Here is a 14,711-nt window from a genome sequence, read left to right as displayed (position 1 = left end):
ACTCAACTGACCCAGGATCTGAGGCTCAGTCTGGTGGGTTGTTTTTTTTTTAATTGCACTGTAGATGTACCCAAACAGGGCTAATGCGCCACTTCATGTAAGCAGACACTTGTGCTTCGTGCCTCTTTTCAGACCTTACCAGTCCGCTGGCCAAGCTGTATCGAAAGTCCTCTGGACTCTTGCCATTTCATTACAAGATCTTTGCAGGTGGAGAGCTGAAGTAAATTGAACAATGGTCTCTGGGAAGATTATGCTCCTACAAAAGGATTATCTTTCTGCTTTTTTAAAAGGGTTGCATTGTTAGAACAGCTGTGAATGAGTCAAAATGACTTAGGCTATTAGATGTCACCTCTCTGCATCTCCCACTGTTCTGCTCTCTGTCTGGCTGCACCCTGTTCCACCCCACATGCCCTACGCTGCCGGGCTGATCTGTTCAGGGAGTGCATCTCCTACCTGTCTTCCACCCCCAGGAGTAGCACACAGAAAATCTTCTCCAAAAAACTTTTGAGGGGGAATAGACAGCTGTATCTAGAGTATGGAAGATATTGTAAATATCTCTACACATAGTGCTAGGGCTCCCTTGTTTAAACTATGGAGTGACTAACGCTGCTGACTAGAGCCAGGCACAAGGTGGATTTGATTTAAATCATGATTTAAATCACTAGCCAGGAAGACTAGATTTAATCATGGCTTTCTACATAAAAATGCATTCTTGTTGGTTGTTATAACCTTAATACATCTATCTCTGAGTTGTGAAGAATATGTAGGTTTCATTTTTAGAAGGTACACACTATACATTTTTAAAGGGTGATTTATTTTGAGAACTTTTCAGATTAGTTTTACAGCTATATCAGAAAATTAATGATTGTTTGGTTAGTTCATTTACCAAAGGTAATTGAAGCAGATATTTATGAAGTCATTGGGAGATGAACTATCTCCAATTCAACAGGTTAATCATTAATATTTGGAGGATTTTCTTGCCATGCTGTATTAGGAGGAGAACATCACCAGACAGACATTTAAATTTGTTTTATTTAACTAAATCAACAATGTTAAGTATTCTGGATTTTTTTCTTCAACAGCAAACATAATATTTTAACAAAACAAGCATATGTCCCTCGCTTCTCACATTTATCTCCAGACTTCCTCTCCCAGAAATCTTCTATTCATTGAACTTTTTGAAACTTTCCACTTTTAGAGAGAGGTAAGGGATTGACTCTGTACACAAATTTGCAGAGGCACAATAGAGTTGAGGTCTGTTATTTCTCACCTCTATATATTTATTTATTTAAAACATTTTTGCTGTTAACAAGCATGTTACCTCTGGAGACACAAATCCACAGTTGAGAACTGCAAAACTAAATATTTCTGAGTCCCATTGGGTAGATAAAAAGATTAACCTATACAGAAGCCTGTGAAACCCCATAAGATTGGGTCCCTAATCCATGAACTATTGGAACTCATTTACAAAACTTTTCGTAAACATTACATGAATATATTGTCTCATACTATAGAATTAGAATTTATAATCCCTATTCCGTGATGAGATATCTTTGAGCTATAATGTATCTTAATTAAAACTATCTTTAGATAGGTTTTTTCCTCAAAAATCATTTTATCAAAAACATCTGATTTAATTTTTTTTTTAAATCATTGATTTTTTTTTTTAATCCACCTTGGCCAGGCATAATGTGGGCAGGGCTGTGCATCCTTGTTTCACAAGTACACCTCTACACTTTACCCCCTGGCATCCAATCTGTGTGGGCAGAGCAGTTCTGGAGCTCTTTCGGGAGCAACTTTGGATAGCTCTTCTGTATAGGTTCTTATACCATGCTCATCCTTCCAGTAGCGCACTGAGCGATGTGACTAACATCTGTGACGTGGCTTGTTCTCTCATCCTCTCCATATCCGCCACATAATGCAGCCCTAGAGTCCAGTCACACATTTAACATCTGAGGTTTACAGTCAGATCTTAACATTTAACCTTTAACCCCTTGCCCATTATAATCTAACAAGGATAGCTAGAATGACTGGAACTGGTCACTGTAGTCACAGGACTTAAAATATTCCTTTTTTCTTTAACTTGCTAACACAAAATCTGTCTCCTTAAATGATTTTGTGATGTTGTCTGAAGAGCATGAATGGAAACAAAATGCATTGCATTTCTAAGAACCATTTCCACTGCATCTCACACACCTCATCCCATTATTGTAACTGTATTTTGTTCCATTTAGAATCCTAGAATGTCAGGGTTGGAAGAGACCTCAGGAGGTCATCTAGTCCAACCCCCTGCTCGAAGCAGGACCAATCCCCAACTAAATCATCCCAGCCAGGGCTTTGTCAAGCCAGGCCTTAAAAACCTCTAAGGATGGAAATTCCACCACCTCCCTAGGTAACCCATTCCAGTGCTTCACCACCCTCCTGGTGAAAAAGTTTTTCCTAATATCCAACCTAAACCTCCCCCACTGCACTGACTGCTCAGTGTCAATCATAATTATTCAATTGGTCTCCATAAAATCTTAATATAATTCCATTAACATAAATGGAGAAATGTGAGCATCCACCACCAGATAAAAGTATATAGGTATTTTTAAAAAAACCCAAGCACTTGGTAATTCTATAGCTCCGCTCATTTGAACCTCTGAAAACCCTTATAAAAATGGTTCTAGTATTATCCCTGTCTTACAGGTGGGGAAGTGGAAGTACAGTGGGATTAAATAACTTGCCCAGCACCTCATAGGTTAGTGGCAGAGCTGGGAGTAGAGATCCGAAGCCCTGGCTCCCAGTTCTCTGAGATAACCAGAAGGCAAAGCTTGGTAGCTTTCAGTAGAGTGAGATGAAAGAACTACTTGAAAATGTACATCTTGTGGTCTCAGTGCATCCAAGACTTCAGCTTTGGGGTTCATCTGAGTGTGCTTGTTCAAACCTTAAAAGTGTAAAAAGCTTTTTGAGGCAGTTGGATATCCAGACTTCCTAATATACTGCAGCATGATGCTTGGGAGTAGTCTCACATGGGAAGCGGTTGGGGATTAGCCCAAAGGCAGGGAGCGAACTGGCTGCAGTCACCCTGGCTTTCTTCAGGGTCTCAAACCTGAGGCTCAGCTCTCAGTTTCTCTGTGTCCAATTGTGGTTTCGCTTTCAAATTTTTTCACAGTAGCTATTTCTTTAGCCAGAGGCTTCAATGATATGATAGACCCTGGGATAGGAGGTGGAGGAGGAGGGAGAAGGGGACAGTGGCCACAGGGAATATGGGTGGGAAGCTCACTTATATAGTTTTACTCTAACTCAAAGGTGTGTTTAAACTTGGCAGAGTTGAGATATGGGGTGGGGAGAGAACCAGGTACAAGCTTGATAGACGCCATTCATAGATTTATTCAAAAATCGAGAGATTTAGAAATAAAATTGATGAGGATATTGCGTTGTTGTGAAGTGGAGAGAGAATCCCAAAGACTTCTGAAGCCTGTACAACAATACAACCTACTCTCATTTACGCTGGTGCATATCTGGAGTAGCTCCATTGATTTCAGCGGTGTCCAGATTTATGCTGGTATAATATTCTAGAATCCAGCCATATAATCTAGATGACGGAAAGCATGCCTGCATTTCTGAGGCATACAGGTGTAGTTTGAGCCTCTTAGAGAAAGCATTCTAGTCTTCCACACAACATACGTTGAACCTGCAGGCATCAGCAGAAGCAAAGTTTGGCAAATAGCTCTTTCTTAATTAGTTTGCCTTGGGAACAATCTGTTCTATCACTTTAATGTGTTAATTTAGATGTTGGCACTCTCTCTGCTTTTAAAATAAATATTTCTGGAGGGGTTTTCTAAAGTCTTAATCCCCATCCACAAACAAGTCTGGGTTTGTTCCCCAGATAGCTAAGAGATAGAGGTAACTCACTCGGAGGATCAGTGGTTGCAATTTCCTTACTTGAAAATAGGTAAAAGACAAACTTTCCTTTAACTCTCTAATACCCCCATTCTTTATTCTTGGGGACATTTTGCTGGACCACTGGTCTGTAGTTGATCTCCAGAGCAGAGTCCTTGCCCCCTGCCGTGAAGATGGTCAGGTTATAAGCAGGGGGTTATGACACTGAGTAGGAAGCCAGCAGCTGCTGACGCCATGATTTCCTACCAGTACCCCTCTGTGAAAGGGATGAGATGCAGAATTATTTATAACAAAGAGGTTTTTAATCAAGCATCTGCTTCTCTTAATGGCCCAGTAAGCAAAACGGTGGCCCTGGGGCTGCTGCTAAACTTTAACCCTAGTGCACTAAACATTGCATAGGGTTGCTAGTTTTGGTTGGACGTATTCCTGGAGGTTTCATCACATGATATAATCTTTAATTAAAGATTAATCTTTAATTCCTGAAGGCTCCAGGCAATCCTAGAGGGTTGGCACCCTATTTGGGTGTTTTCTTCTTTTTTTTTTCCCCTTTCCACCTTTGTTAGCTGCTGTTTGATATGGTTTGTGTCTTGAGCAGCACTTGTTTGAAACTTAGATTTGCCTGTCCCAGCCAGGCCTGGGAGTCTCTTCTTAGTTCTGCCCACATTCAACCCCTGTTGTACAGTTCTTTGACCCCCTGCCCTTGCTGGTGTTTTACTTCCTTTAATTACACACGCATAGAGCCTTGCAAATCTGCAGATATCCACGGACCATTTTTGCAGCTCACAGATAGGATGCAGATACAAATTTTGTATCCGCGCAGGGCTCTACACATGCAGGAACATGAAGCAGGGGTTTCAGATAGTGTTACAATCTGGAGTAACTAGTCCCAAATGTGTTCTGCTTCTAGCACTTTTAGGCACACACAAGGAGAAGAGACCAGCATTGTGTTAGTTACAGCCTTGTTTAAAACACTGTCCTATTACTATTAGGGGTTTTAGCACTGCCTCCCTGACTAGTTACACAGCGCCTTTCAGCTGGGAATCATATTAGCCAAGCCATGTCCACAGCACAAGGCTTCTAACACAATTCAAGCCGGAAAACCATACTAAATACGGCTGTTGCCAACAGATTTAAAAGACCGTTCGAAGTGGCCCAATTTGTTCTTATGTTGGACAGGGCCTTTTGCCTCATATTTGAACTTTCACAGGCAGAAGGCTAGCGATGTACTGTCAGTTCTAACTTTTAGTTCTTCTGCTAGGCAGCAAAATGCCTGGAAGGATCATGTCCAGGTTGATCAATTTGAGGACCACAATGAGGGCCTCTGGATGACTATTTTGGGTGTATATCTTTCCCTCTGTCTTTACAGATTTCAAGAATCAAACTGTCCATGCAAAATACTTTGCAGAGAAGGCCTACAACAACTGCTACACAAAATGGCTAACTTTAATATGGTTCCTCCCCCTTTATCTTAAATAGGCAGCAGGAAATGAGTCTGGAAACCCCTGGAACTCCTTAGCTGTTCCACTGAGACTCACTTTGGTCAAAATCACTTGGCTTCTGTGTCCCTCTGTTTTCCCCTTCCGTCAAATGTGGATGATAATTTCCCTGTGAAGTTTAGACTCAGTTAACATTTGTACGGTGTGTTGAAGACGAAAACAGCTATCATTTGTTTTATTGCTTTTTCTCCTCAGGAATTGCCAAGCACAAGAAGAAAAGGTTTCCTAACTGAACATGCTGCCCCTTTCTCTGCTTTCCTGACTGACAACTTTGGCCGTCAGCACAACTACCTGCGGATCTCCCTGACTGAGAAATGTAACCTCAGATGTAAGTCTGTCTGTTTCTTCCTCCTCCATGTCCCAGTGAGGTCCACCTGTAGGAACTAGAGCTGGGCAAAAAATTTCAACCAAAACTCTTTTTGGGTGAAAAAATACAGATTTGGTGACACCAATACTTTTGCCTCCCTCCAGACTTAAGTGGCAAATTTGATTTACAGACCTGTCAAGTAGGTGTAAAGTTGTTTTGGGGATTAAGCCAGCAGCTGTGTCTGTGGGCTTGTCTGTTCATGCTACCGGTATTTCTGCAAGGCAGGACAATTGGCAATTGCTATGCAAAGTGCAGTGTTGGTTCCTTGCCAGCAGCTGATCTGACTCTTTGCTAATCCTTCCTTTTGCCCATGTATTTCTTGATTGCTCATTCAGGTCAGTACTGTATGCCAGAGGAGGGAGTTCAACTGACCCCTAAATCAGAGCTGCTCACTACCCAGGAGATAATCACCCTTGCCAGGCTCTTTGTGAAGGAAGGTGTGGACAAGATCCGATTGACTGGTGGAGAACCACTCATCCGGCCTGACGTGGTTGATATTGTGGGTAAGTTTCTGGTCTGGTTTTATCCTCCTTTAGCAGTGCCACAAATCATGCAGCACAAAGATGTCTCGGCCTAATCAAATTGAGCAGCATGGCATGCTGGCTATGTTCTGAGGGAATGTTCCCTACCATGATCTGAGAACCCTGTTTGTGCCTGTCTGACAAATGGGAGCTGTATGCCTTCAGTGGCAGGTTGAGACACTGTCTCTGCTAGTTCTTCAGTGCATTTCCTCTTTCTGACCAGTGTTGTATCCGTCTTGCCTTGATGCAGCTCGAGCCAGCTGCACTTCATCCAGGCGCTGATTTTTTTTTTTTTCTTTTTCCCCAAAGACGTTCTGACATCTTGTTACTGACAGTGGTTGCATCACTTGAGAATGAGATATGTAGTTGAGTGCAATGGGCACACCATTGTCCGACCCCCTGGGCTCAGCAAACTAAATCCCAGTGGGCTTGTGTAGATATTGACAATAACAGAGGGAATAGTATGGATCCCCATGGGACTCTGTAGATGAGTGGCTTTGGAGGCGGGTGGGTTACCTATTGCCACTCAGTCTGCTGGAGAGGAATGAATGGAATCACTGTAGGCTTGGGCCACCTACTCCTGCTACATCATGTAGCTGGGTTAGTAAGTGGTCCTCTGTGTCAAAGGCAGCCAAAAGGTCAAGCAGTGTGAACGTGGAAGTCTTGTGTCCATGGTCATGATGTCATTTAGTGCCAATGGAACTGTTTCTGTGCTGAGCCCTGATTGTGAGGCATCCAGGATGTTGGCAGATGTCATGTGTGGTTGTTTGAGCTTGGTGGTTATTGCTGCTTCAGTTATTTTGTCTAGGAAGGGGAGGCTCTAGACCGGATGGTTGTAGGGGAGATCTTCAGGGTCCAGTGATGGCTTCTTCAGGATTGGGCAAACTATTGCATTTTTCAAAGAGTTTTGTAGGTGTGCTTGTCTGAAGGAGACATTGATTATTTCCATTGAGGGGACATTGTTGTTCTTCTCTGGCTTTTATCAGCCAGGCAGGGCATGGATCCATTTCATGGGTTGTGGCTCTAACATTTTGTGGGGCCTCTTAAGTTTGTTCTGTGTGATGGGGCCAAACTGTGTCAGGGTGGGTAATAGAGTCTGGTTTGAGTGGCGTTTCGTTTGTCCCAGTGGGTTCCATACATTTTCAATTTATCTTATCCGCAAAATATGCTGACTACTCTTCCCCGTGGTTGATGCTTGTGTCAGATATTTGGGCTATGAAGTCTGGATTGATTAGCCAGTTCACTATGCAAAATAGCTGTGCTGGCCTTGGGAGTGGAGGGGCTCATTTTGCATCCATTACTGTGTGGTGTAATACTGTAAGAGTTGTCTGTGCTGCTGGAGGATGGATGCAGAATGTGGTTTGCACTCAAGCTTTCTGCCTGTGCACTTCGTCTGCTGTAGTTGATCTGTGAACCCGAGTGATCATTTTGGTTCATGTCAGGGGCAGGTTGTGGCCATTGTGTTAATGGTACTGGATGTTCGGTGATTGTACTATTGGACTAACTCATTGGTGCCTTGGGCATTGTATTTGTGTGGCTTGTTCTCCTAGGGTGAATTGAAAACCTAGAGGATTCAGGGGTCTACACACATGCATTATTTTTCTTCTTATAGGTTGTCCTGTAACTTACAGTGCATGTGTCTGGCACCTAAAGACACGGTCCCCAAAATAAAGGGCTTGTAATTGACAATGGAGGAAGCTTTCACTGAGGCAAGACAGGTCCACTGCTGTGTTTTCTCCAGACTTCCAAGGGATGTGCCAGAGGCACCATTACTGCAGCAGTTTGAGAACAGAGTTGTGGATGGGGAAGTGACTTGTCCTACAGATGAAGGCAAACAGACTTTTCAGGTCTCCATTGTTCACAACTTGGATATACTCAGTTTTGTGACTTGGCACTTCTGGGCAGAGGCTGCTCAGACAAACTGCCGCCCAAGGCAAAACTTCAGTATGTTGCCCCCGGTCCAGAGAGCCTATACTGCGGAGCTGAGGAGGTGGCAGTTGGGGCACTTTCCATCAGAGCTGGAGGATCCTTTTTCTCCTGGGACTTGCAGTGTGGGGAGGGAGCAAGGGGTTGGGGGACTCTGGTTTGGGAGCTGGGGACTGGGTGATGGGTTAGGTGTATGGGAGGAGGCTTGGGGGTAATGGGTGTCTGGGAAAGACGGGGATTGTGTGGGGGGTAAGGGCTCAGTGCCTGCAGGAGGCAGGGGTGCCCCCAGTTCACTCTCACCACCTCCACTGTGCACCCCCTTGCTAGGAGCAGGTACCAGTTGCCCACCCACCCCCAACATTTACCTGCCTAGTCCAGTGAGATGGGAGGCTCCTCCCTGCCACTGCTTCCCACCATCAGATTTGGCACTCCTGTAGTGCACATGCGAACGGGCCTCTCCAAGCAGGGCCCAGCAGCTTGCCTGACCAAATAGACTACATCAATGTAGTTTGCACCAGCAGGGTCTCCTCAGGGCAGTTAGAGCGCTCCGCAATTCACGCCAGTTCTCCCAGAAATCTGCCACTGATTGACCTATAACTAGAGCGGTCTCTGTTTCTGGGGTGGATTCTCTTTTCTAGTAAAATGAGAGTGCTTATTATGTGGGGAGTAAAAAAACAACCAAGTAGTCTGGTTTTGTTTCCGGTAGCTTAACCTGTCTGGCTAGGATGTTCTTTCTTGGCAATGCATCACTTAGCGGAGTTTCAGTTTTCAGCTGAGTCTTGTTTGCACTCCCTAACCTTTGAGTGGAAGGCAGGGTTTAGTGAAGGAAACATTTTGTTGAAGGTGAGAGGGGGAGTCTTTGTGATTAATTGGCACAAAAATATGGCTGAAGTCAGGAAGAAGTTGTCCATGTTCAATAGTTCTGCTTTGATGTAACTCTTAATAAAATTCTCTGAGTACTAGAGAATTCCTGTATTCAGTATTTTGCTGATTTTGAAGTGGGAGCTGCAGATACTTTGCTAAATGGATTGAGCAATTGGCTAGTTTTACTGTAGCTTAACGAGCCAAATAAATGTGTGTGATAGAGGAAAAAATATGTATTTGGGCTATAAAATCTTTATTGCCAGGAATCTGAGATGGCTGCGTTTAACTCACAAGTGAGTTCTGCACGTTTTCTGAAACAAGTGGAAATAAAAATTTAATAGTAACCCTGGCATTATCTCACATTTTGTTAATGCCTCATGTTTAGTCTACCTACTTCTTATTTTGCTTATTTGTCTTTGGCTTTTTTAATAGCCTTTTCCTCTTCGATATTTATAGAAATAATGCAACTAATCTGGGCAGGTCTTAGTGACAATCACAAGGATGTTTATCTTAATAGTTTGAAATGTATTAGTACATCATAGTTTGGCAAGTATATATGTTTGGGTGTTTTCATGACCACACGTGATATAAACTTTTATCACTACAGTCATCTCTGGGATGCAAATACTGCAGGCGTTCTACCTCAGCAATACTAAATTATGGGTACATAAACTTACCCCATTGTACATTTATTTGGAAATGTTACTTTTTGCTGCTGCTTCTAAATGGTATGCCCCTTAGTACCAGTCTGCATTTTCCTGTATGGAGCAGTGTGTACTGTGACACTGTTTGAAAACAGTTTAACTGTTCAGTGGTGCTGGAAAATAACTCATCTTTTTGAAGTCGTTAGACACATAACGTGGGAAAGCCTTGCATTCAGTTAATCAATAAACTCCTAATCTATAGTCTTGTTGTTAATTGCATTAAATAAGTAAATGTTTCACAAATTACTGGAGCACTATTCACTTAACTCCAGTATGATTAGAAATCGAAACCCAGTAATAATCTAAATGTAATAGAACACAACTGTGTAAAACCACCAGCAACCAGTGTTAGATAAATGTTTGTCTTTAAGGGAGTTTAAATTCCAATTATTGCCCTTTTAACTGAAGCATAAATCATGTCCTGCAGACATAGTTTTGGAATTAGTATTTTAAAGTGGTCTTTGCAAGATGGTCATTTATAATATACCCTTACCTGTTGGACATGGTTCACATTTCTGAATTTTGCTGAGTTTAATCATTGATGGTGTTCTTCGTTCAAACTGGACAATGAAACCAGTTTGGTCCATTTCACTTCCTCTCGTTAGTTAATTCACTTCTTGGGTTTCATGTGTTAGTGCAATGCTGTTTTGTTTCCATCATTGCGCGGAAATATTTACATATATTATTTCTTAACTGAACCTATGAAAACACTCCTAATTATTTTGGATTTTTAAACCCTTTTTGTGTCTCACTCTACTTTAAGGCACCTTGCAGGTCCTAAACATGACTCACCTCCCTGAGACGCTTTCCTGAAGCAGCATGCAGTGCTTAGGGTGTTTTGGCAATATTGGTACTCTGAATTTAGCTTAGTTTTCACTGAATAAATGTTCTCTCTATATAAAGTATAATATATCTGCTAATAGTAAAACTCCTGAAGTCTGTAAGGGATAGAGGAATAATCAGTACCACGTTCTGCTAAGACCAGGGCTGGCTCCAGGCACCAGCTTGGCAAGCAGGTGCTTGGGGCGGCCACTCCGGAGAGGGGCGGCAGGTCCAGCTATTTGGCGGCAATTCGGCGGACGGTCCCTCACTCCTGCTCGGAGCGAAGGACCTTCCGCCGAATTGCCGCCGCAGATCGCGATCGTGGCTTTTTTTTTTTTTTTTTTTTTGGCTGCTTGGGGCGGCCAAAACCCTGGAGCCGGCCCTGGCTAAGACGCTGCGTCTGCACTTTTTTTTTTTTTCTTTTTTCTCCCACTGCAATAATGTGGCTTGAAGCCAGTATGGGAAACTAGGTTCTTTAATTTCTTATTTATCTACAGGCCTGCTGCAACTGCTCAGATTATTTAGAAACTCACATACACCATGAGTCAGCAACTACAACTTACTGCAGGTTTATGTCAGGTCCTTTTGCCTGCTCTGAGTGCAAGTTCCTGAGGTGACTAGTAAATGGGGTATAGATAAGGCCCTACCAATTTCACAGCTGTGAAAGTGTCATGGTCTGTGAAATAAGCCCTTCCCCGTGAAATCTGATTTTTTCCTTTGCTGCCAGGAGTGCCCCAGTCAGTGGGGGGGGTGGGGGGGGGGAGTGGAGGCTCCTAGCTGCAAGTCCCAGCCAGGCCGTGGAGGGACAGGACTTGTCCTTCCCTGCATGGCTTCTCTCGGGAGAGTGGGGGGAGCTCAGACCCACCTCCGGATACCTGTTGGGTTGGGACCCCCACGGTTACAACACTGAAATTTCAGATGTAAACATCTGACAATGTGAAGTTGACCAATTTAAAAAACCCCAGGCCATGAAATTGATCAAAATGGATCCTGAATTTGGTAGGGCCCTAGATATAGAGTCTGTCTTCTCTAGGTCAGCCAAGACTCCCTAGATTTGTATCACATACAGTTTTTTACTGTCTGGCTGTTGAGTGGTCTCTGGCCTGGTCTACATTGTGGGTGGGGGATCGATCTATGTTACGCAACTTCGGCTATGTGAATAACGTAGCTGAAGTCAACGTACTTAGATCTACTCACTGCAGTGAGTCAACAGCTGATGCTCTCCCGTCGACTTCGCCCGCACCTCTCACTCCGGTGGAGTACTGGAGTCGACGGGAGAGTGCTTGGCGGTTGATTTATTACATCTAGACTAGACGCGATAAACCGACCCCCGCTGGATCGATCGCTGCCATTCAATCCTGCAGGTAATGTAGACAAGCCCTCTGTCAGTATGTCTACACTTAAAATGCTGTAGCACTTCAATGTAGACCCTACCTATGCCAACGAGAGGGATTCTCCCGCCAGTGTAGGTAGATAGGTAATCAGCGTAGGTAATCCCCTCCCCAAGAGGCAGTAGCTCTCTTCCTAGCTCTGTCTACACCGGGGGGTTAGGATGGCATAATTGCGTCTCTCCAAGGTGTGGATTTTTCACCCCACTGAGAGATGTAATATCCTAGTGTAGACCAGACCTGCGAAATTAGCTTGTGGGAGAAGGGAGTGGTGTCTCAGCTCTGTTCCTAGTGGACAGACATCCATAACACTAAAACTTTCTTTAGTCAGTGTGACATCCCAGGGTCCCCTAGAGCAGGAGTTGGTGCAGTGTGGAGTATTGGGTGTTTGTTATCAAAACCCAGAACAGGAGAGGACTTGCCTAAGAGGACTGTGCTTGTAGCTCTGCTGGCTAATAGCAGGATCCCTGCAATAAGACTTGTCCAAAAAACCCAAACAAATTTTGAGTCATCAAACAATTATACTTCTCTTAAGCAATGATTTTTATGGGTCTTATTGAAAACAGAACCTTTGTTTCTTCTTGCCTTTATTTATATATAAAAAAACTTAATAGCAACCCTGGCATTATCACATTTTGTTAATGCCTCATGTTTAGTCTGCTCCTTATTTTGCTTGTTTGTCTTTGGCTTTTTTAATAGCCTCTTCCTCTTTGAAATACCTTGATAGTTATAGAAATAATGCTATTAGTCTGGGCAGGTCTTAATGACATTTACAAGGCTGTTTATATTAATAGTTTGAACTGTATTAGTACATTTATATATATGCTTGTGTACACCCTCTCCTCTTCCCACCCCCCTTTGCTGACTGCAGCAGCAATTACATTTAGCAGGCATGCACTTGGGTCTGGTCGTTGCTGTCCTGGAGCGTGCTGGTCTACAAACATGCAAGGTACTCCAAAGGACTGTTCTGGATTCCGATTTGTTAGAAACACCTTTTAAAATACTGTTGAGGGGCAAGAAGGGAGGGATTTTTCTTTAAGCTGCTAAGAGGTTTGTGCAGCTTTTTTACTAATATTTCCCCCTGAGGATCTCCAAGCTGATGCTGAGGACTGTATGGGGTTACGGTCGGAGTATTTGCAAAATAAAGAATTGCCTAATTTACAGAGCCCCATAAGAGTGCCTGGCATTTTACAGACAAATAAATGTATTATCCAATGCATCTGAATGTTTTCCATACAATTTAGTCCTGCAAAGCCAAATCAACTGTGTCTCCGTTGCATTATCATTAATACTGGTGATCTTCCCATCTAGTGGCTGAAAACCAACTATGACCTTTGTTTTGAGGTAGAAAGAACTTTGAGTGGTTCTTTGTTTTGTTGTTAGATATTAGATGAGTTTTGCTAGGAAATAGCACCTTTTGACTTATCAGTAGGAGGGTAGGGAGCCATTGAAAGAGAATATGCCATTTTCACAGAGAATATTCTGACCATGAAGGGGCAACAAATGTAAAAGTGGTTGTCTTTTTTTATTTAATGCTAAATGCTGCACTCCCATCTCAGGCTACTGAGTTAGGTAGTCTGATCTTCTTTCCCATTCCATTTGGCTTTATTTGTATGTATTTAGCTGCTGATTATTTTTTTGGTTGGAGTGATTACGGCAGGCATAAAAGCAGCCTTAATCTCTCTCTAATCGCTACTGAGTTTACCAGTCAAACAGTGCAGCATGACACAAGATAGCTGCAAATGTTTCGCTGCTTAGCCTGCACAAATAAACAAGCAGGCAAGGATAGTGGCTGGTCGTGGTGAATAACTACAGACACTAAAGATTAGTTCTCCCATCTCTAATTTCTGATCTCTGGATTCTGTCCAGTCTGTTTACTACTCTCTGCAATATCGTGCCCTCCATTAGAGTCTCCAGTGAATTGTCTAGCTGTGTATTCATTACACAAAGAAAGAGGCACTGATAAGAACCACATTCTACCCTAATTGGCTAAATTCAGCTGGTGCCATAATAGTTTAGTGCTGGAATCCATCCAGTTCAGGCTGCAGCATGAAAGTCTGATTGGACTCTGCTTAAACCTGTACTTACTAATCTTTCCAGCAGTGGCATCTGTAGTGGCTCCTGTTGTTTCTCTGTTGCTGGAAACTTGCTGGTTGATCAATGGCTCCATGTCTAGTTGGCAGCTGGTATCAAGTGGAGTGCCCCAAGGGTCGGGCCTGGAGCCGGTTTTGTTTAATATCTTCATTAATGATCTGGAGGATGGCGTGGACTCAGCAAGTTTGCAGATGACACTAAACTGGGAGGAGTGGTAGACATGCTGGAGGATAGGGATAGGATACAGAGGGATCTAGACAAATTAAAGGATCGGGCCAAAAGTAACCTGATGCGGTTCAACAAGGACAAGTGCAGAGTCCTGCACTTAGGGCGGAAGAATGTCATGCTACAGACTAGGGACCGAATGGCTAGGCAGCAGTTCTGCAGAAAAGGACCTAGGGGTTACAGTGGACAAGAAGCTGGATATGAGTCGACAGTGTGCCCTTGTTGCCAAGAAGACTAACGACATTTTGGGCTGTATAAGTAGGGGCATTGCCAGCAGATCGAGGGACGTGATCATTCCCCTCTATTCGACATTGGTGAGGCCTCATCAGGAGTACTGTGTCCAGTTTTGGGCCCCACACTACAAGAAGGATGGGGAAAAATTGGAAAGAGTCCAGTGGAGGGCAACAAAAATGATTAGG

The 14,711-nt window shown here is 43.3% G+C and overlaps 1 protein-coding gene across 5 annotated transcripts in view; it reads left to right on the top strand.

Moving 5' to 3' along the window:
• The window catches only part of MOCS1 (molybdenum cofactor synthesis 1), a 50,902-nt gene that overhangs the window by 6,305 nt on the left and 29,886 nt on the right, over positions 1-14,711 (top strand). For all 5 annotated transcript variants that reach the window (XM_042848518.2, XM_005289506.4, XM_005289507.5 and 2 more), the window contains exons 2-3: positions 5,577-5,709; positions 6,084-6,251. In XM_042848518.2, the coding sequence (XP_042704452.2) occupies positions 5,577-5,709; positions 6,084-6,251 (301 nt within the window). The remainder of the gene's footprint in view (positions 1-5,576; positions 5,710-6,083; positions 6,252-14,711) is intronic.

The sequence above is a fragment of the Chrysemys picta genome, chromosome 3, assembly GCF_011386835.1.
Source record: "Chrysemys picta bellii isolate R12L10 chromosome 3, ASM1138683v2, whole genome shotgun sequence".
Taxonomy (NCBI): domain Eukaryota; kingdom Metazoa; phylum Chordata; order Testudines; family Emydidae; genus Chrysemys; species Chrysemys picta.
Note: the sequence above shows the minus strand (reverse complement) of the source record. Positions and strands in the feature narration are given on the sequence as shown.